Raw genomic sequence first — 22,806 nt, forward strand, 5'->3', positions numbered from 1 at the left:
TGGTTGTCTACACTATCGTACAGTACGTAGCCTTCTGGGAGATTCATGTGCACTACGTCTCTATCCTCCAGCTCTACGGTAAATAACTATGACCTAGATGATCATTCTATTCAATGCTCAACATTATACTCTTGCCGTTCTTTAGCAGGCGTGCTCCACAGTAAACATTATCACTGTACTCCTTAACAGTGAATCTGAAGTAGTAGACGCCTCGCACTGGTGCTGTGAACGCAGCTGCACAGGAGAAACAGGAAGAGACATAAATTCTGCCTTTCTTTCGAGTAACAAAGGGATATGTGACATACTGTGTAGACCACAAGGTTGGGCTCAATTCCATTTCAATTCAGTCAATTCAGGAAGTTAACTGAATTGGAATTTCTATTTACTTTCCAAATTGACTAAATCGAATTGGAACTGACTCCCAACCCTGGTAGACTGGATAGCAAGACAGATGTAACTAGAACTGTGCCTGCAAAAGGGTTGTAAGCCTTCCCGACATTGATGAGGACTCTGCTGAACTTCCATGAGAATTCGCCATTGTAGGGTCCAACGTCTCCTGAGCCCAAACCAGCAGAGGACGTCAACTTAGCTGTGAACAAGGGAACAAATGGGAGAAGATACCTTGATAATGAATGACATCATCATTACATGCATCACAATAAGGTACACTCAGCGCTGCCATAAACCAGTGTCTGGGAAAGCAATGGTTCTGTGTTGATTATGTTGAATGATTACGATGCTGGAAATTAAGAATCCATTACATTATAGTGAAGGATTTGTCATGTAGAGACCACATTTGTATTACCTGCTGCATTGTCTGTCTTTGGCTCCTCCACCTGGCTCTCTCAAAAATCTCGATAAGCATTGATGTTTCTCAGTACCATCCCTTAATTATCTGAAATCTGACCCTCACTGGCTGTCAGTCTGGCATCCAAGGAAGTAATTGGTATTATTTTTTAAATTAAATTAAACCAGGAAAGTCAGCTAAGAACAAATTCTTATTTACAATGACGGCCTACCGGGGAACAGTGGGTTAATTGCCTTGTTCAGGGGCAGAACGACAGATTTTTACCTTGGGGATTTGATCCAGGAACCTTTCAGTTATTGGCCCAACGCTCTAACCACTAGGCTACCTGCCACCCCTGAAATGAGACAGAAGAATCATTAAAGAATCACTCCTGGCACGTTTTCCATCAGGAGTTGAGGAGAAAGCAACGTGAAAACTAACATCAACAAGCTGCCAATAAAACCTGCTTCATATCTGCATTCTTTCTTTCAAGATCCACTAGCAAAGCCATCCTCTCTTCATTCTGCTGGTCAACCTTTCCCTCACTGGCTGTCTCTCTGGTCTCAAATGCTACAAAAGAGAAGTCCAAAACTTTTACAATTTACACTGCTGAGAAACAATACCTGATTCAGCATTTTCATGGCAGTCTCTCTCGCTCCCTCGCTCCCTCCCCCTCTATCCCTCCCTACAAGCCTGCTGCCTCTTTGTTCTTGGTCAGAATCAGCTCCACTCTCCGCTCGTCCACCTTGTCCTCGCTGTCCCTCAATCTGGCTTCCACGTTCCTCAGCTCCACTCTGCTCCAATACCAAATCAAATCAAATGTTATGTCACATTCGCCGAATACAAACCCTTAACCAACAATGCAGTTCAAGAAAGAGTCAAGAAAATATTTAATTAATAAACTAAAGTAAAAAAATAAAAGTAACACAAGACATTTACATAACAATAATGATGCTGTATACAAGGGGTACCGCTACCACGTCAATGTGCGGGGGTACAGGTTGTTACTTCTAGGCTCGACTACTGCAATGCTCTACTTTCCGGCTACCCGGATAAAGCACTAAACAAACTTCAGTTAGTGCTAAATACGGCTGCTAGAATCCTGACTAGAACCAAAAAATTTGATCATATTACTCCAGTGCTAGCTTCCCTACACTGGCTTCCTGTTAAGGCAAGGGCTGATTTCAAGGTTTTACTGCTAACCTACAAAGCATTACATGGGCTTGCTCCTACCTATCTTTCCGATTTGGTCCTGCCGTACATACCTACACGTACGCTACGGTCACAAGACGCAGGCCTCCTAATTGTCCCTAGAATTTCTAAGCAAACGGCTGGAGGTAGGGCTTTCTCCTATAGAGCTCCATTTTTATGGAATGGTCTGCCTACCCATGTGAGAGACGCAGACTCAGTCTCAACCTTTAAGTCTTTACTGAAGACTTATCTCTTCAGTAGGTCCTATGATTAAGTATAGTCTGGCCCAGGAGTGTGAAGGTGAACGGAAAGGCTGGAGCAACGAACCGCCCTTGCTGTCTCTGCCTTGTCGGTTCCCCTCTTCCCACTGGGATTCTCTGCCTCTAACCCTTTTACAGGGGCTGAGTCACTGACTTACTGGTGTTCTTCCATGCCGTCCATGGGAGGGGTGCGTCACTTGAGTAGGTTGAGCCACTGACGTGGTCTTCCTGTCTGGGCTGGCGCCCCCCCCCCTTGGGTTGTGCCGTGGCGGACATCTTTGTGGGCTATACTCGGCCTTGTCTTCGGACGGTAAGTTGGTGGTTGTAGATATCCCTCTAGTGGTGTGGGGGCTGTGCTTTGGCAAAGTGGGTGGGGTTATATCCTGCCTGTTTGACCCTGTCCGGGGGTATCATCGGATGGGGCCACAGTGTCTTCTGATCCCTCCTGTCTCAGCCTCCAGTATTTATGCTGCAGTAGTTTATGTGTCGGGGGGCTAGGGTCAGTCTGTTACATCTGGAGTATTCTCTTGTCTTATCCAGTGTCCTGTGTGAATGTAAATATGCTCTCTCTAATTCTCTCTTTCTTTCTTTCTTTCTCTCGGAGGACCTGAGCCCTAGGACTACCTGGCATGATGACTCCTTGCTGTCCCCAGTCCACCTGGCCATGCTGCTGCTCCAGTTTCAACTGTTCTGCCTGCGGCTACGGAACCCTGACCTGTTCACCGGACGTGCTTGTTGCACCCTCGACAATTACTATGATTATTATTATTTGACCATGCTGGTCATTTACGAACATTTTAACATCTTGACCATGTTCTGTTATAATATCCACCCGGCACAGCCAGAAGAGGACTGGCCACCCCTCATAGCCTGGTTCCTCTCTAGGTTTCTTCCTAGGTTTTTGGCCTTTCTCAGGAGTTTTTCCTAGGGAGTTTTTCCCAGCCACCGTGCTTCTTTCACATGCATTGCTTGCTGTTTGGGGTTTTAGGCTGGGTTTCTGTACAGCACTTTGAGATTTCAGCTGATGTACGAAGGGCTATATAAATAAATGTGATTTGATTTGATTTGATTTGATTTGATTTGTTAGTCGAGGTCATTTGTACATGTAGGTAGAGGTAAAGTGACTATGCATAGATATTAAACAGCGACTAGCAGCAGTGTAAAAACAAAGAGTTGGGACCTAGACTTGGGGGAAGCCTTTTGGACCTAGACTTGGTGCTCCGGTACTACTTGCCATGTGGTAGCAGAGAGAACAGTCTATGACTTGGGTGACTGGAGTCTTTGACAATTTGTTGGGCCATCCTCTGACACCGCCTGGTATATAGGTCCTGGATGACAGGAAGCTTGGCCCCAGTGATGTATTGGGCTGTACGCACTACCCTCTGTAGCACCTTGCGGTCGGATACCAAGCAGTTGCCATACCAGGTGGTGATGCAGCCGGTCAGGATGCTCTCGATGGTGCAGCTGAAGAAACTTTTTGAGAATCTGGGAACCAATGCAAATCTTTTCAGTCTCTTGAGGGGGACCCTTTTCATGACTGTCTTGGTGTGTTTGGACCATGATATTTTTTGGTGATGTGGACACCAAGGAACTTGAAACTCTTGGCACGCTCCACTAAAGCCCCGTTGATGTGGTCCTGTTCTGCCCTCCTTTTCCTTTAATCCATGATCATCTCATTTGTCTTGCTCACATTGAGGGAGAGGTTTTTGTCCTGGCACCACCCATCCAGGTCTCTGACCTCCTCCCTATAGGCTGTCTCATCATTGTCGGTGATCAGGCCTACCACTGTTGTGTCGTCAGCAAACTTAATGATGGTGTTGGAGTCGTGCTTGGCCACCCAGTCATGGGTGAACAGGGAGTACAGGAGGGGACTAAGCACACCCTGAGGGGCCCCAGTGTTGAGGACCAGCATGGAAGATGTGTTGTTGGTTACCCTTACCACCTGGGGGCGGCCCGTCAGAAAGTTCAGGATCCAGTTGCAGAGGGAGGTGTTTAGTCCCAGGGTCCTTAGCTTAGTGATGAGCTTTGTGGACACTATAGTTTTGAACATTGAGCTGTAGTGAATGAACAGCATTCTCACATAGGTGTTCCTTTTTTCCAGGTGGGAAAGGGCAGTGTGGAGTGCGATTGAGATTGAGATTGTGTCATCTGTGGATCTGTTGGGGCGGAATGTGAATTGGAGTGGGTCTAGGGGTTTCCGGGATGATGGTGTTGCTGTGAGCCATGACTAGCCTTTCAAAGCACTTCATGGCTACCGGTGGTAGTCATTTATTCAAGTTACCTTCGCATTTTTGGGCACAGGGACTATGGTGGTCTGCTTGAAACATGTGGGTTGAAAATGTCCGTGAAGACGCTTGCCAGTTGGTCTGTGCAAGCTCTGAGTACACGCTCTGGTAATCCCTCTGGCCCCGCAGCCTTGCGAATGTTGACCTGTTTAAAATCTGTCGCTGTGCCCTTGAGCAAGGCACTTAACCCAAATTTCTCCGGGGGTGCTGTACAATGCTGGTCGTGATCCCACTCCCTGCGAGTGTCTCAGGGGGAGTTGAGATATGCACAAAAATATATAATCCACTACACACTTGTGTTTAAAAAGACAAATATAAGCACCCCCCAATTTATCATCATGGTTGTGTGATTACCCATGATCCTTTACATCACTGTGCCACATAGGTGTGGGAACGCTTGCCGAGTTTCCATCAGGAGCCTCGACAAATTGTTTTGACCCCACCGACCGCCTACCTTTCGCCATTAACGTCGCCATTTTGAATAAAGGGAATAAAGAATGGCACTGGATTGTTTAGGAAGCGCACTCACTCTGAAGTGATGATGAGAAAACGGGCTGGAATTTCCAAGCGCCCGTGGGCAGTTACCGAGTCGGGGCCACGGCCTGCATTTCTGACAATTTAGCTGTATGATTAAGTTTGGGCCAACTTCAAAAGGTGGTCAGGCATGCATAGCGTCCCTGCCTTAAGCTAGGTTTTCCCAAACGCGGTCCTGGGGTCCCCCCGGGTGTACATTTTGTTTTTTTCCCCCTAGCACTACACAGCTGATTCAAATAATCAAAGCTTGATGATGAGTTGGTTAGTTGAATCAGCTGTGAAGTTCTAGGGCAAAAAAACAAAACATGCACCCAGGGGGTGCAGGCCACATACGGGACATGTGCACTGTGAGTGGCGGTTGAGCAGCCATTCAATATTAATTGGGTGTTCAAAGGGGGGCCAACTGTCTTTCCTTCATGAGACTTGGACAGATTTTCTTCCACTCAATTTAAAAAAGGTTTTGTTTTCTTGATGCCACTGGCAGCAAGCTCTAGTAGGTGCTACCATCTTTGTACCACTAATTAGGCCTTGCCTTGGGGAGATGTATGACAGATGAAGATAAGACGTGATCAGTGTGGCCCCAATCATTTTATAACATTTTTGACATGCGTTTTTCAGGATTTTTTTGTTGTTATTCTGTCTCTGTCTGTTCTAATAAACCTACCATTAACATTATAGACTGATCCTTTCTTTGTCAGTGGGCAAACGTACAAAATCAGCAGGGGATCAAATACTTTTTCCCCTCACTGTACCTCTACCTCGGTCAAACCACAAGAGAGTACCAGTACTTGTTAATATTCTAGGCTAGTCTCTAGTATATAAACTGGGTCAGAGTGTACAACTTTCCTAGAAAATATACCCAAAACTGTTAAGGAGTGTAAGGTGGTCAACACCCATTAACCACTGGTTGTTAACTTGTCATTTGACAAGGCTTGACGTGCCTTATAAATACCAGTGTTTAGGATTTGTTCTTAACTAGCCTACCTGGTTAAATAAATAAAAAATAAAAAAGGGAGGCGGTGAAGGCTAGAAACAAGTCCAGTTAAATATGGCATATATCCAGATTTATACAAAGTATTTTGTATTTTGCCTTTAGGGGATAGTGGGTTAAGTTGAGGTCCAATAGTTAGCTCTTGTTTCTAGGAAACCATACACAAAATGATTAATCTGACCAAATGTTTAGGAAGAGGTCATTATTTAATGGAGTATGTGAAGAAAGAAACCACATGGAAAAAGTAGGTTTTATGATGCTTGTATCTAAAACAAGGTAGATAATTGTAAGATTGTTTTATACATCAGTTGGGGTCTAAATAATTTACAATATGAGGTCCTAAACCTGGCATGAAAGTGCATCCTTGTAGCTCTGTGGGTTAATATAGTCAAAATGTTGTGCCAATGGCGACCGTACCCCTTACAAATGATAGTTACATTTTGTCAATTTTATGCATAATATGCATAGTACTTTTGCAATGTGTCATGCATATGAACTCAAGATAGTGTATTTGTTTTGTTACAGATATGATAAGGAAGTAGGAGAAGGGAAGAAGCCAGTAGAAGAGCCACAAGGTATTTTCTGATGACATGGAGTCTGAGCTTGCTAGACATATCAAGAATCTTGGGGACCAGTTTCATGGGCTTAGTAGCCTCAAATGCAGAAAACTTGCCTACAAACTAGCACATCGAAACAACATCCCTGTCCCAAACAACTGGTCAAGAAATAGAAGGGTAAGCAATGTTGAACAGAGATCTATCTCTAAATGAAGGAATACATTTAAGATATACAATATACAACACCCCCATTCCATGAATAAACTTTGACCTACCAGCACCATCACCCACTTACCCCAAGGCGGCTCAATTTACGCAGTCCCTACGCTCAATTTACCCCATACCCGGGGTAATCTGTGCCAAACAAAACACCACTTTCTTTGGAGACACCACTTTCTTTTGAGAAGCTATGTTTTCTAAACTTTTATGTTTACACTAATTTCTGATTATTTCCAGGGATACACAACATCCTGAAATATATGTAGACATATCTTTGTTAGAAAGAATAATTTATTTCCCTTGATGTAGTGATAATGAATGTAAAAAAAAAAACGTCTCAACTTACCCCACTCACCCCTACATCTTTAACTTGCATCATTCACTGACAAAACCTTTTTTTTAATAGGTAGTGGTCTGCAAGACTAGTGATGTTAAGTTTAAAACAAAGGTATTCTAATCTAAACCTGTGAATGTGAGATTCTAACCTTATTGTTTTCTTTTAGTTTGGGGCAGGGATTCAGGAACCTGTAGATATGACTTCTTCATCTGTAGAACATTAGTGGGCTGTTGTATCATCACTGAGTTAGCAGAGCATAATTACAAACACATATTCACCACCTGTGAGAGTGAATGTCTGATTACTGCAGGCTTAGTGGTGACTGCCCTCTAGTGCAGAAAAAAGCATAACACAATCTGTCACTGGCACAGTCTTGAACTAATGCACACTGATTCTTTGTGATGCTTACGTGATGCTTCAAACTGGATTTATCATCAACTCAGCACGCACGTGCGCGAGCACACACACACACACACACACACACACACACACACACACACACACACACACACACACACACACAGCAGCAGACGACGCAGCAGTGGATCATCATCATTATTATATTTACTCAACCGAAAACATGAGCTTTGCCTGATCTGGCCTTGTGTGGTCTTACTTTTAGGGTTGGAAGTAAAAGAAACGTACAACCTCTACTGAAGCACCCAGTTACACACAGTGAATACTACACAGAGGACAATTCACCCATAATGTCCTAAGGCCTTATCAATATAACTTAATTTAACAATTGAATGTATGCTGTCAATAGTAATTGTCAAGTGTCAATAGTATTTGTTAAACAGCGCCATCTGGTGGGATGTCAGTGCTACTATAACAACATCAATCTGATCCTGTGACTAACCACTGCACTCGAGGCAGAAACGTAGCCTATTCCAAACTTCACTCAGTAATTCCAGATCCTATGAGTTAAGTTAAGTTCCTCATTAATTATTTAAAGTCTTAGACGTTGGGGTAGGGGGGTGCTAAGCTGACATACGGAATTGTTTTAAGATGGTCATACTATGGATCACTTAGAATTTTAGGACCCCTTTAGGTACAAAACAAATATATATATACACTGCTCAAAAAAATAAAGGGAACACTTAGACAACACAATGTAACTCCAAGTCTATCACACTTCTGTGAAATCAAACTGTCCACTTAGGAAGCAACACTGATTGACAATACATTTCACATGCTGATGTGCAAATGGAATAGACAACAGGTGGAAATTATAGGCAATTAGCAAGACACCCCCAATAAAGGAGTGGTTCTGCAGGTGGGGACCACAGACCACTTCTCAGTTCCTATGCTTCCTGGCTGATGTTTTGGTCATTTTTGAATGCTGGCGGTGCTTTCACTCTAGTGGTAGCATGAGACGGAGTCTACAACCCACACAAGTGGCTCAGGTAGTGCAGCTCATCCAGGATGGCACATCAATGCGAGCTGTGGCAAGAAGGTTGGCTGTGTCTGTCAGCGTAGTGTCCAGAGCATGGAGGCGCTACCAGGAGACAGGCCGGTACATCAGGAGACGTGGAGGAGGCCGTAGGAGGGCAACAACCCAGCAGCAGGACCGCTACCTCCGCCTTTGTGCAAGGAAGAGCAGGAGGAGCACTGCCAGAGCCCTGCAAAATGACCTCCAGCAGGCCACAAATGTGCATGTGTCTGCTCAAACGGTCAGAAACAGACTCCATGAGGGTGGTATGAGGGCCCAATGTCCACAGGTGGGAGTTGTGCTTACAGCCCAACACCGTGCAGGACGTTTGGCATTTGCCAGAGAACACCAAGATTGGCAAATTCGCCACTGGCGCCCTGTGCTCTTCACAGATGAAAGCAGGTTCACACTGAGCACGTGACAGACGTGACAGAGTCTGGAGACGCCGTGGAGAACGTTCTGCTGCCTGCAACATCCTCCAGCATGACCGGTTTGGCGGTGGGTCAGTCATGGTGTGGGGTGGCATTTCTTTGGGGGGCCGCACAGCCCTCCATTTGCTCGCCAGAGGTAGCCTGACTGCCATTAGGTACCGAGATGAGATCCTCAGACCCCTTGTGAGACCATATGCTGGTGCGGTTGGCCCTGGGTTCCTCCTAATGCAAGACAATGCTAGACCTCATGTGGCTGGAGTGTGTCAGCAGTTCCTGCAAGAGGAAGGCATTGATGCTATGGACTGGCCCGCCCGTTCCCCAGACCTGAATCCAATTGAGCACATCTGGGACATCATGTCTTGCTCCATCCACCAACGCCACGTTGCACCACAGACTGTCCAGGAGTTGGCGGATGCTTTAGTCCAGGTCTGGGAGGAGATCCCTCAGGAGACCATCCGCCACCTCATCAGGAGCATGCCCAGGCGTTGTAGGGAGGTCATACAGGCACGTGGAGGCCACACACACTACTGAGCCTCATTTTGACTTGTTTTAAGGACATTACATCAAAGTTGGATCAGCCTGTAGTGTGGTTTTCCACTTTAATTTTGAGTGTGACTCCAAATCCAGACCTCCATGGGTTGATAAATTGGATTTCCATTGATTATTTTTGTGTGATTTTGTTGTCAGCACATTCAACTAAGTAAAGAAAAAAGTATTTAATAAGATTATTTCTTTCATTCAGATCTAGGATGTGTTGTTTAAGTGTTCCCTTTATTTTTTTGAGCAATATATATAAAAAAAAATTTAATTAAATATTGATTTTGGCATTTACTACTAAAGCCCATAGTAACACATTCAATAACTCAAAAATGGAAGAAAAAAAGGACAGTAAAATAATTTATCATAAGAAACAAGGTTTTGAAGTGTCTGTCCTAAATCTAGTAGATACAAAATAACTTTTTTTTATATACATATTTACTATGTGGAAAATAACTACCTTCATACTTGCACAAAACTACCTTCATTCTTCCGTTCGTTTTTTTAAACTGGTACCGGTTACCTTCAGAAGAGTCCAGTGACACTTGTGGGGGTTGTAGAGCAAAACGGAATTTCCCCTTTCCACAGTGGGGTCCCATTAGTTTTGAAGGTCAAACCGTTCGGAGTAGGTCAAACTGTCCGGATGCTACAGATGTTTTCGCGAGAATACCGATTTTCAGGACGCCTCATGGTCTGACAAACACCGCTCTGGCTCTGTCACCTTTCACCGCAGATGCGGAAGTGCGACACTGGAGGATGCGGTGGATTGAGACGCATTCAAACTGATATATCTAGGCGGATGGAATGGATTGAGACGCATTCAAATTGATATATCTAGGCGGATGGAATGGATTGAGACGCATTCAAACTGATATCTCCAGTTTAAATTGACAGATTTTGATGGGGATTGTTATGTAACTTAGATTGACTCTGGATGGTTAATAATGATGAAAACATTTTAAGCAATAGAGTTAAATTGGATCTGCGGAGCATGAGATGAAGGGAAGGCATGAACGATTGTGAAATGGCTAGACTATAACTGTTCTCCAACCACTGTTCCAGGCAAAGATCTTTTTTAATACCCATAATAATTAAGGCTAGGATTAAGGTTAGTAATCTGATTCTACATCTGTGGTTAAGGGAACATCTACCTCAGGTACAGTTGAAGGCGGTAGTTTACATACACTTAGGTTGGAGTCATTAAAACTCATTTTTCAACCACTCCACAAATTTCTTGTAAACAAACTATTGTTTTGACAAGTTGGTTAGGACATCTACTTTGTGCATGACACAAGTGATTTTTCCAACAATTGTTTACAGACAGATTATTTTACTTATAATTCACTGTATCACAATTCCAGTGGGTCAGAAGTTTACATACACTAAGTTGACTCTGCCTTTTAACAGCTTGGAAAATTCCAGAAAATGATGTCATGTCTTTAGAAACTCCTGCTGGGCTAATTGACATCATTTGAGTCAATTGGAGGTGTACTGTCGATGTATTTCAAGGCCTACCTTCAAACTCAATTTCTCTTTGCTTGAAATCATGGGAAAATCAAAAGAATCAGCCAAGACCTCAGAAAAAAATTGTAGATCTCCACAAGGCTGGTTCATCCTTGGGAACAATTCCCAAACACCTGAAGGTACCACGTTCATCAGTACAAACAATAGTAGAAACACCATGGGACTACGCTGCCGTCATACCGCTCAGGGAGGAGACGCGTTCTGTTCCCTAGAGATGAACGTACTTTGGTGCGAAATGTGCAAATCAATCCCAGAACAACAGCAAAGGACCTTGTGAAGATGCTGGAGGAAACAGGTACAAAAGTATCTATATCCACAGTAAAACGAATCCTATATTGACATAACCTGAAGGGCCGCTCAGCAAGGAAGAAGCCACTGCTCCAAAACTGCCATAAAATAGCCAGACTACGGTTTGCAACTGCACATGTGGACAAAGACTGTACTTTTTGGAGAAATGTCCTCTGGTCTGATGAAACAAAAATAGAACTGTTTGGCCATAATGACCATTGATATGGTTGGAGGAAAAAGAACACCATCCCAACCGTCCCAACCGTGAAGCACGGGGGTGGCAGCATCATGTTGTGGGGGTGCTTTGCTGCAGGAGGGACTGGTGCACTTCACAAAATAGATGGCATCATGAGGAAAGAAAATTATGTGGATATATTGAAGCAACATCTCAAGACATCAGTCAGGAAGTTAAAGCTTGGTCGCAAATGGGTATTCCGAATGGACAATGACCCCAAGCATACTTCCAAAGTTGTGTCAAAATGGCTTAAGGACAACAAAGTCAAGGTATTGAAATGGCCATCACAAAGCCCTGACCTCAAATCTATAGAAAATTTGTGGGCAGAACTAAAAAAGTGTGTGCGAGCAAGGAGGCCTACAAACCTGATTCGGTTACACCAGCTTATTGTGAGAAGCTTGTGGAAGGCTACCTGACACGTTTAACCCAAGTTAAGCAATTCAAAGGCAATGCTACCAAATACTAATTGAATGTATGTTAACTTCTGACCCACTGGGAATGTGATGGAAGAAATAAAAGCTGAAATAAATCATTCTCTCTACTATTATTCTGACATTTAACATTCTTAAAATAAAGTGGTGATCCTAACTGACCTAAAACAAGGAATTTTTACTAGGATTAAATGTCAGGAATTGTGAAAAACTGAGTTTAAATGTATTTGGCTAAGGTGTATGTAAACTTCCGACTTCAACTGTATATATATTCTCACCCTAACCATGCTACAGTTGAGACAGGTCAGTGTAGGAGAATGGTTATGAATGGGTCTCAATTGAGAAAAAGGATAATCCCAAAAGACACACAAAAGGTGGTGTTGCACCATACATGTAATTCTATCATATGCTTCTTCTATTTTATATCATGAAGAAATGTAAACCAAATAAAAACTTGTCATATTTATTTGTATTGTGCAGAAGTGTCTATTTTTTACATAACATGGAAAGCTGGTTAAGACATTTGATTAAACAAAGCCCTTAGTTTCAAATTTCTACAATTTCCACTCACCTGAGAATAACTATGACAAAAGGTATTTATAAACACACAACTTTCATTTGCATGTGTTTGATACAGTTCCATTCATTCCATTCCAGCAATGTCAATGAGCAGGTCCTCTCCATTTCTCCATGTTCCAGCCTCCACTAATATATTTTTTTAAATGGCATTAAGTTACATCTTCCATATGAGAGTATTAAAAGTGTTTTCCCCACACATTTCTGTTGATAAATGACGTGATTCAAACTAATAATTCTTTAGGATGGAGGGGCGGACATTTTAGAAATTCTGGAGGAGTCTGCTCAAGCAGGAAATGAAGGCCCACAGGGGACCATGATGTGCAAAAAGTGAATTAAATGGGCACAACTTTTCCCCATTTATTTATTTTGTAATTTTTCATGTACGGCTATTAAAATGTCTCTGTCTGACAGGCAGTAATAAACCATGTCAAAGTGCAAGGGTTGTTTAACAATTCTAATTCTGTCAATGAGGGGAAAACACATGTGATATTGATTTTGTTGACATTATATCGGTTTACTGAGTTTGCCCCTAGGCACCAGCCACACCACAAAGGGTTTCTTGAGAAGAAAAACTATGACTAAGCTCCCAAACATTCCTTTTCACACCTTGAATAAACACAATTCTAGCTTTAACTGATATCATCAGGACAATAGTAACTCTAACTCAGCATTTCCCAAACCCGGTCCTGGGGACTCCAAGGGGTGCCCGTTTAGTTTTTTGCCCAAGCACTACACTGCTGATTCAAATAATCAAAGCTTGATGATTAATTTATTATTTGAATTAGCTAGCTGTGTAGTGCTAGGGCAAAAATCAAAACGTGCACCCCTTGATCCCCAGGACCGAGTTTGGGAAACCCTGCTCTAACTGATAACATAAAAGTAACTCATTAACAATCTTGTACTGCACATTTAACGGATGGGTAACACATACTAATGTAAGTAATTCATTAATTCATTAATTTATTCTTTCTTACATACATCCATAGTACAGTACCACCGACACAAAGGCCGGTTTGGCCCAATAAAGGGTTAAATATACTGGAAACACAATATTCAACATCTGCTCTAAGCCTTTGTCTGGCACCTTTGTAAGACTTCCTGTGCAATAAGAGGTGACTTTTAAATGTGATGCATCCCAAATGGCATCCTATTCCCTATATAGTGCACTTCTTTTTACCATGGCCTATTGGGCTCTGGTCTAAAGTAGTGCACTATATAGAGAATAGGGTTCAATTTGGGATGTAGTCATGCACTCATCAGCTAGCTAAGTGAGGGACTTTCAAAGAAAATGTGTTATTGACGTGTATGACTGACGTTAATGCATGTGATGTGTCAGGAAAACTCTCTATAAGGCCTGAGACATCAATCAGGTGTAAAGAGAACATCTTTTTGAAGAATGTGTGTGTTTCCCTTCCCTGTAGCTCAGTTGGTAGAGCATGGTGTTTGCAACACCAGGGTTGTGGGTTCGATTCCCACGGGGGGCCAGCACAGAAAAAAATGTATGATATGAATGAAATTGTATGAAATGTATGCATTCACTACTGTAAGTCGCTCTGGATAAGAGCGTCTGCTAAATGACTAAAATGTAAAAAAAAATGTAAAATGTTTTTCCGACTTCTTCAAAAGACTCCTGAGGAAAATTCCTAAGGAAGAGGTAATGTAAAGTGAACACCCATTCTATAAGACTGGGGGAGTGTTTCCAGTGTGTGTGTGTGTTTGTGTGTGTGTGTGAGTTAACTGCCTGAGCCAATGCTATCTGATCTTATCAAGAGTTGCATTACACCAAACCAGACACACAGATCCAGACACGAATGAACATTAAAAACCCAGATCCCTCAGTCTTATGCACATAATGTGCCTCTTAATCTGTAGGGTGATTGCAACTCCCCCCACCCCCCCCCCCCCCCCACCCCCCGATAAAAATGAACACTCCAACACCTTAAGACAATCTTGAGATCTCTTCTTAGAACATCTTGATTCAACAATAAGAACAGTAGTGCATTCCATTTGATATATAACACAAGATACACTAAAATACAAGGAAGTAGTCAGGTGATTTTTCTTGCATGATGTGACAATGTACTTTTCAGACAAATAGCTCACTGATAACCCGGTTTATAATACGCCAAAAGCAAACAGTTTTTCCTACAGTGTGGTAAAGAACACATGTTTTTCCTCATTCCAGCAAATAGATTAGAGTATGTATTAATCTTTAGCTGACTTGGTTAGAGAGCACCTGAATGCAAAAACAAACTTATCTGGTTGAAAACGACCTATGTGGCATTGATATAGTGAACGTAAGACTCTGGCCCTGTCGAAAGCATCAAATCCATGATGCATTGTGGCTAAAGGGTGACTGACTGATCTACAAATAATAATGAGTAGTTATTTATGGTGCAAGGTATTTTGTAGATCAGTCAGTTGGCAGTCACATACACTGTCGGCTGCAATGTCGAACAAGTCCACCCCTATCGAACCACACCCCCAAGACCCCCAAGAGTACCAAAACAGCCCAGGTGGAACCAGTAAATTCAGCCCCTCTTTAAATTCAACCTTCCCTATAACTGCAAAAGGAAATACCCAGATACCTGAGTAACACCATTTACTCATTTATAAGGGTTCAATTCAATCAAACCCACTCGAACCATAATACTTTAAATCTTTCTGAGTGTTTGATTTAGCCTACCTGGAGTGCCAGGTTTGCACTTTAGGGACTTTTCTGTTGGTTCCATTGCAACAGAAAAGCTCAATCAAGCACATCTAAAGTGAAAATATTTAAAATAGTATTTGAACCGAGGTCTGAACCCACAAGAGTATGATTGAACTCATTCAAGAGAGACTGACTAGTTTGTGACATTTCACCTTTCAGAGCCTCAATCAGAGGTGGAGCAGTGGGTGTAAAATAATTGGGGGGTCCCTCAATCGATCACTTTCAGATAAAGCAGAAACATACTATGGCTTCACTCTGAATGTTTATCAGAGACATAAATTACCCGAAAGTTGTTCTTCTCACTGACATTGTCATTGAATATTGACGTGAAACCCCACCTGCATAAAGCACAATCATTCTGAGTGAGCCTGCGGTGCAGTGTTCCTTTATCTGCAACTTATTGAATTGGGGCCTTGTACGTTTTCAGTTGTAAAGCTTTTTTTTATCCAAAAAGTACTAGAAGGAAAAACTAGCACAATTTGTCCATGGTCAATATGTACAGTTCATGACAAAACGCAGTAGCTATTGGATGTTTTTGCCAGAAAAGAAGGGGAAGAAGAAGAAGAATCAAATCTATTGTATGAGCACCTGCAAAACTTAACCAATAACTGTTATCAACAGACGTGACCCAATAACACTCCAGACACCAGCAGTCCACACACAGAATGGCCTTCAGCATGGTATGTTTGCACAATGGGTATGAACAAATATAAATACACCAAATCTCTCAGTAATAAGATACACTGCGAAAAGACAGAGCTTCAAGAGCAGGTAAGATGCTAATTGCTGTACTATATCCTTACTACAATACATGGTACACATAATGTTGATGTCTTTATGACATACACATGCCGTACTGTATCAGAAAAGAGGTTGAGACTTTCTAAAAGTTATACTTCATGTTTTATACATTTTCTTTGGCAAAAGACTTCAGTTGTGACAGATGTGACTTCAAGATTTTCACTTTTTTGAGTATAGAAAATGTTAATGTTGACATTTTGCTCTCTCACACTCTCTCTGTCTCAGGTTGATCATGGCACCGCACACCTTATTCTGCTGTTCCGTCTTACTACTGTTTCAGTACACTGCCTCTTCATTTCCGACCATTGATTCAATCAGGGATCTGAGAGACATATGGTACGGCAACATCTTCCCACGACATGGTCTCTATCTGCTTTACTGGTTTGTTGACCAATCAGAGATCGACATCAACCATGACATCATCCAAACCCATTTCGATCCAGCCAGAGGTGACTATGGCTTTGGTTTCTTCAATAATAACGACAGTTTCCTCCCAGCTCTGACCGATCCAAAGAGGCAAGCTTACTATGCAGTGGGGGATATCAGTAAGGCTAACTCATGGGCCTTGCCTGAGTATATCACTCAAAGCTACTACAACTCACTGAAGTCGGGTAACAGAAACAGGGACAGGATGATTGTCAGGGTTGCCCGGGCCAATGGGTCAAATCAGTTCAGGTTGGACGAGGTCTTTGTCACTCAAATGTTTCCTCTCAATGACAACCAAGAGAATTCCTTCGATCCAAATCACACGAATAGTATTGGCTTCGACCTCTTACGAGAAATTCAGACGTTACAGATGGTCAGAGGAAGGAACAACACATTGGGCGGTTTGGAGGCATTTCTGACGCAATCAGGATATCAAACGTGCCCGACACCCGAATTTCAAGTCTGTTCCGCAAAGTCGGTCCGATTCCAAAGGCTTCAGATGGTGGAAATCAAGACAGAGGATGATTGCCACCTGCTGAAACTTGACGTCAAACCAGCCGAGAACGGCTACCTGAAAATGAGTTGGAGCAACCTACCAAAGTCCATCATGGACCGTTACATGGTAGTGGGGCTTTTCAAGGACGATGCTAGTACGACCAAACTAGCTGAGTCCTCCGTCGACAACAACACATCTGGAACCTCAGACGTTTCCGTGGCCCTGAACCCCGGTCTTCAGGTCCGGCTACTTAAACGGAAATCTCTCTGGGACATGACCGACAGGGAAGTCTGGAGAGGTGCCGAATTTGACGATGCGGACGGTTTGATTCCCATTGTCGTGAAAGGCTACGATGCCAGTCTGCAGTTCTACACTAAAAATGGCTACGCCTGTGCTCGCCTGTTCGTGAAGAAGTCCTTCACTGAATGGAAGGAGGTGTTTAATTACTCGTGGATAGGGTTCTACACGGCAAACAGCGTCAACAACATGGAGTACCAAACCTTCCAGTGGGCAGCGTCTTTCACTAAAGAGATTTCCTCAGAGGAGATACCTGAGTATGATGTCTATTTTTATGAGTCCAGTATGGCCATTTCTCCAGGTGCCCAGGCCCGATTCATGCTGTCAAAATACAACGAAATAGCACGTACTGTAGCCTGGAAAAGTCAACCCTAAAAACCAAAGCCATCTATGAAATGTAGATCAACTTTTACTTCCTGTCATGATGATGTTGGGGTCTTTGAGGCATATCTTATATCATAATGTATTTAACCTTTGAATCATTGTTGTTTCTGTAACTTGATCAGACACATGACTGAATTAACTTTTTCAAGGAACCATTTATTTTAACCTATAGGTGTTTGACCACAAAATCACTTATTTTACTACATTTCTTTGGCACACTTGTTCCATTAATAATTATGTTAACTCTGACTTAATTCACAAAATGAAACCTAATAGTAATCAACTGTACTAAGTAAGCTATACAACCCCTCACTTTCGGTTAATTGAAAATGAAATCATCTTCATAATATAGCTAGTTTTAAAACAAGCCATAGAAAGCTGGTTGCAATTATAGTTTCATCCACCAGAAAAGACAGAACAAATATTATGTTTAAACTCAAAGTTACTAATCAATAAAAAATACTTTATTCATGGTAAACATTTTTTTAACTATATAATCTTTCTAAATGATATTATAAACAGGATTGGTGGAGTTCTGTCACACATGCAGCTAACAAAAATATATGGAAATGTCGTCCCTATCCAAAATTACAACCAACTGATTGCAGCATTACAAATAGAGGAGGCAAGTGGAAGCTGTAGGAGGCATGGACCTTGTCTGTCGACCCTTCAGTAAAACCAAAATAGTTTAAAAAAAAATTGTGATCGATTAAAAAAAATAATCCAGTTCTGTTTAAGGGCCAACAAATTGACAGCTGCGCCACACAGGTTGCAAAATGGTTGGGAAGAGATTTTTGATGTGCCGATTCCATGGCACATGTTTTAAGAACTGATACACAAAACAACTCTTGATTGAAAACATAGTTTTTCAATTAAAATGATAATACAAAATTCTTCTACCAACAGAATGTTATGTATATGGGGGGTACGACGGTCCCAGCTCTGAAAATTTTGCTGCAAAGAGACAGAATCAATAGATCACTTGTTCTGGTACCGTAGCTTGTTTCTGGTTAATATTGGCTGAAAAATCACATTTAACGAAAACTATCTCTGCAAATACTGTAGCACTGTTGGGTGACTTGGAAAGCCATAGTCAATCAATCAATAATATAATAACACTCTTAGTAAAAATATTCCCCTTACACTCTTTGGAATTGGCCTATATGGATAGGGCTAAGTGGAAATGTTTCTTACAAAAGGAATATGGAAAGCATATGCATAAACATGGTAGCAATTTAAAAGTCAACAGTTTGGAGATTCTGGGGAAATTATTAGACTAAAGGTGAGGACACAACAGTTCACCTGACACAAGACAGAATCCAAACATTACACTGATGATTTTATGTGTACTTCACATTTACTGTACTTTTCGCCGTATTTGTTGATAACAAAATCTGAAAATACTCTAGATACATTCAGTAACGTGATAAGAATATTCATAGAGAATTTTGAGTAGGTGCAAAAAAATGAAAAGGGTTTGAGTGAGAGGTCTAACTGGTGTTTCCAAGTGGCCACACACCTCTCCAAATTGAGCACAGTTCCTAAGTAATTTAAATGTAATTGTATGACTAAAAGAAGAGTCTTCAACCATAAGCTGCTTTTTTTTGCTCTCCTAGCTGTGCCGGAACTAGAGCAAGCACTTGTATTCGTTTTTTTTAACACAGCCCTCCACATACTTTTATGTAGGTCCCTCAGGTCCTCTGGCACTGGCATTTTAACTTTCCCAAAGACTAGGACCAAGAGGCATGGAGAGGCAGCTTTTCGTTATTATGCCCCCAGCCTCTGGAATAGCCTGCCAGAGAACCTGAGGGGGGCTGAAACTGTGGATATTTTTAAAATAGATCTTAAAACACATCTTTTTAGCTTTGCTTTTCCTTAGGGTGCTTTTTAGTCATTCAGTTTGTGTCATTCTTTTGTTTTTTATCTTGTGTTTGTTGTGTAGTAAATATTTCAGCTTTTATTTTCATTGCTTTCATTCATGTTTTCCTGTAAAGCACATTGCGTTGCATTCCATGTCTGAAATGTGCTGTATAAATAAAGCTTGATTGGATTTGATACACAATTACTGTTGTTGTTTACACAATCCAAAGAACAGTCCTTATAAATCACAATCTGAGTCAGGTGTGCATTATTCGAAAGCTTGTTCTATTGCAAACATAACAAGCTAAATTATAACCTATGATCTTACCGTGTTAGGCTTTCACAAGACAATTCAGAGAAGCAGATCGTCATTTTGGTGCGCAGAGAATGGATTGCATTCAGATGTGTGGTCCGCGACAAATTTTCTTCACAATACAACAAACCTAGGCTCATTCTGTTAAAGACAACATTTTTACATTTTAGTCATTTAGCAGAAGCTCTTATCCAGAGCGACATACAGTAGTGAATGCATACATTTCATAGATTTTTCCCCCTTTTTTTTTCTTTTTCATACTGGTCACCCGTGAGAATCGAACCCACAACCCTGGCGTTGCAAACACCATGCTCTACCAACTGAGCCACAGACAACCCAGGGTTATAACACCATGTTGTCTTGTAACTGTACATCCAACATAGTGATCATGAACATTGACACTGTATATGACATGAGTTTTAGGATATGGAAATGTGAAGTGCACATTCGGACTTACGGGTGTTTGGCTTGCGTCAACACTGTATTTATGTTAATCCTGAACGTCTCATCTTACAAAATATACAGAAAAAAAATATTATCACAACATGCAACAATTTCTACGATTTTACTGAGTTACAGTTCATATAAGGAATTCAGTCAATTGAAATAAATTCATTAGGTCCAAATCTATGGATTTCACGACTTGGAATACATGACCGTTGGTCACAGATACCTTTAAAAAAAAGTAGGGGCGTGGATCAGAAAACCAGTCAGTATCTGGTGTGACTTCCACTTGCCTCATGCGGCATGATACCTCTCCTTCAGATGTAGTTGATCAGGCTGTTGATTGTGGAATGTAGAATGTTGTCCCACTCCGCTTCAATGCCTGTGCGAAGTTGCTGTATATTGGCGTGAAGTGGAACACGCTGTCGTACACAGTGATCCAGAGCATCCCAAACATGCTCAATGGCTGCTGACATGTCTGGTGAGTATGCAAGCCATGGAAGAATGGGAACATGTTCAGCTTCAGGAATTGTGACAGATCCTTGCGACATGGGGCTGTGCATTATCATGCTGAAACATGAGGTGATTGCGGCAGATGAACGGCACAACAATGGGCCTCAGGATCTTGCCACGGTATCTCTGTGAATTCAAAGTATCATAGATAAAATGCATTTGTATTCATTGTCAATAGCTTATGCCTGCCCATACCATAACCCCACCGCAACCATGGGGCACTCTGTTCACAACGTTGGCATCAGCAAACCGCTCGCCCACACAACACCATCTGTCAGGTACAGTTGAAACCGGGATTCATCCATGAAAAGCACAGTGGCTATCGAAGGTGAGCATTTGCCCACTGAAGTCGGTCATAATGCCGAACTGCAGTTAGGTCAAGACCCTGATGAGGACGACGAGCATGCAGATGAGCTTCCCTGAGACGGTTTCTGATAGTTTTTGCAGAAATTCTTTGGATGTGCAAACCCACCGTTTCATCAGCTGTCCAGGTGACTGCTCTCAGACGATCCCACAGGTGAAGAAGCCGGATGAGGAGGTCCTGGGATGGCGTGATAACACGTGGTCTACGCTTGTGAGGCCAGATGGACGTACTGCCAAATTCTCTAAAACAATGTTGATAGAGAAATGAACATTCACATTTCTGGCAACAGCTCTGGTGGACATTCCTTCAGTCAGTATGCCATTTGCAAGCTCCCTCAAAACTTGAGACATCCGTGGCATTGTGTGGTATGACAAAATTGCACATTTTAGAGTGGCCTTTTATTGTTCCCAGCACAAGGTGCACCTGTGTAATGATCATGCTGCTTAATCAGCTTCTTGATATGCCACACCTGTCAGGTGGATGGATTATCTCAGCAAAGGATAAATGCTCACTAACAGGGATGTAAACAAATTTGTGCATAACATTTTAGAGAAATAAGCTTTTTGTGCCATCGTGCTTCACCCAAGACTCACCACTGGGGAAGGCATTTAATAACGACAATATCAGGAAGCGTTGGTAAATTATTGATACTGAACCACAATTGAAACCCATCTTTAAATATCCCCCATGTATAGTCTTTAAAATAACCCCAAACGTGAGAGACATTGTGGTCAAATCTGATTATTCACCAGAGAAAAGGGAAACTGTCTTGGACAAGGTTCCGGAGGGTCATTACAGATGTGGCCAATGTGCTCAATGCAGTTCACGTATAAATGTGACTCATTTACCCACCTCCGCACATGACAAAGATTTAAAGTCAAAGGCCTGATTACCTGCATGTCCACCAATGTTGTTTACATGTTGAAATACCCCTGTGGTCTGTCTCGCATAGGGAAAAGCCCTAGAAGCCTTAAGACCCGGATCAGAGGGCACCACAGCAATATACGGATAGATGAGACAAAAAACCTGGTTGCTGTTCATTTTGTACAAGCTGGACATCCTATTAGTTCTCTGAGGTACACTGGAATGGAAATGGACAAGATGTCACGCAGGGGAGGGGACATTGAGAGAAAATGTCTTCAAAGGGAATCTTTCTGGATCCACAGGCTCAACACACTGTCTCCTCTTGGCCTTAATGAGGAGTTCTACTTAAAACCGTTTTCATAGATCCTAAATGTCCAAATTATTGTGTGCTTTAAAAAAAAAAATCCTAATTGAATATTGTGTATATATATTACTGTAAATATTGATCACATTTCTTGTGTAATGTCATGTATTTTGATACATTGAATGTTGTTATTATGAACATACTGAATGTTCTATATTTTTACCTCCTGTGTCAGGAAGTGATATCACTGAGTACTGCCCATATATATAGCACCTACCACCCCCACCTGGGATATGGATTCCTGATGAAAAGTTGTTCAAATGAAATCACCTGGGAGCAATTAGCGGGAGGGATGGGGGCAACTTCTTGTTGCGTGCGGTGCCCAAGTTTATAACGTCAAAATCCATACAGA

The 22,806-nt window shown here is 42.1% G+C and overlaps 1 protein-coding gene across 1 annotated transcript; it reads left to right on the forward strand.

The window, feature by feature from the left end:
• The first annotated feature begins 15,995 nt into the window (after positions 1 to 15,995).
• Positions 15,996 to 18,564, forward strand: LOC115191905 (uncharacterized). Its single transcript, XM_029749913.1, has 2 exons — positions 15,996 to 16,099; positions 16,355 to 18,564. Exon 2 carries the CDS (start codon positions 16,362 to 16,364, stop codon positions 17,721 to 17,723), a length of 1,362 nt encoding a protein of 453 aa, XP_029605773.1. The 5' UTR covers positions 15,996 to 16,099; positions 16,355 to 16,361; the 3' UTR covers positions 17,724 to 18,564.
• The last annotated feature ends 4,242 nt before the right edge of the window (positions 18,565 to 22,806 follow it).

This window comes from Salmo trutta, chromosome 4 (assembly GCF_901001165.1).
Source record: "Salmo trutta chromosome 4, fSalTru1.1, whole genome shotgun sequence".
Taxonomy (NCBI): Eukaryota; Metazoa; Chordata; class Actinopteri; order Salmoniformes; family Salmonidae; genus Salmo; species Salmo trutta.

Coding starts and splice junctions, on each gene's coding strand:
- LOC115191905 (XM_029749913.1), top strand. CDS start 16,362: ATGGCACCGCACACCTTATTCTGCTGTTCCGTCTTACTACTGTTTCAG.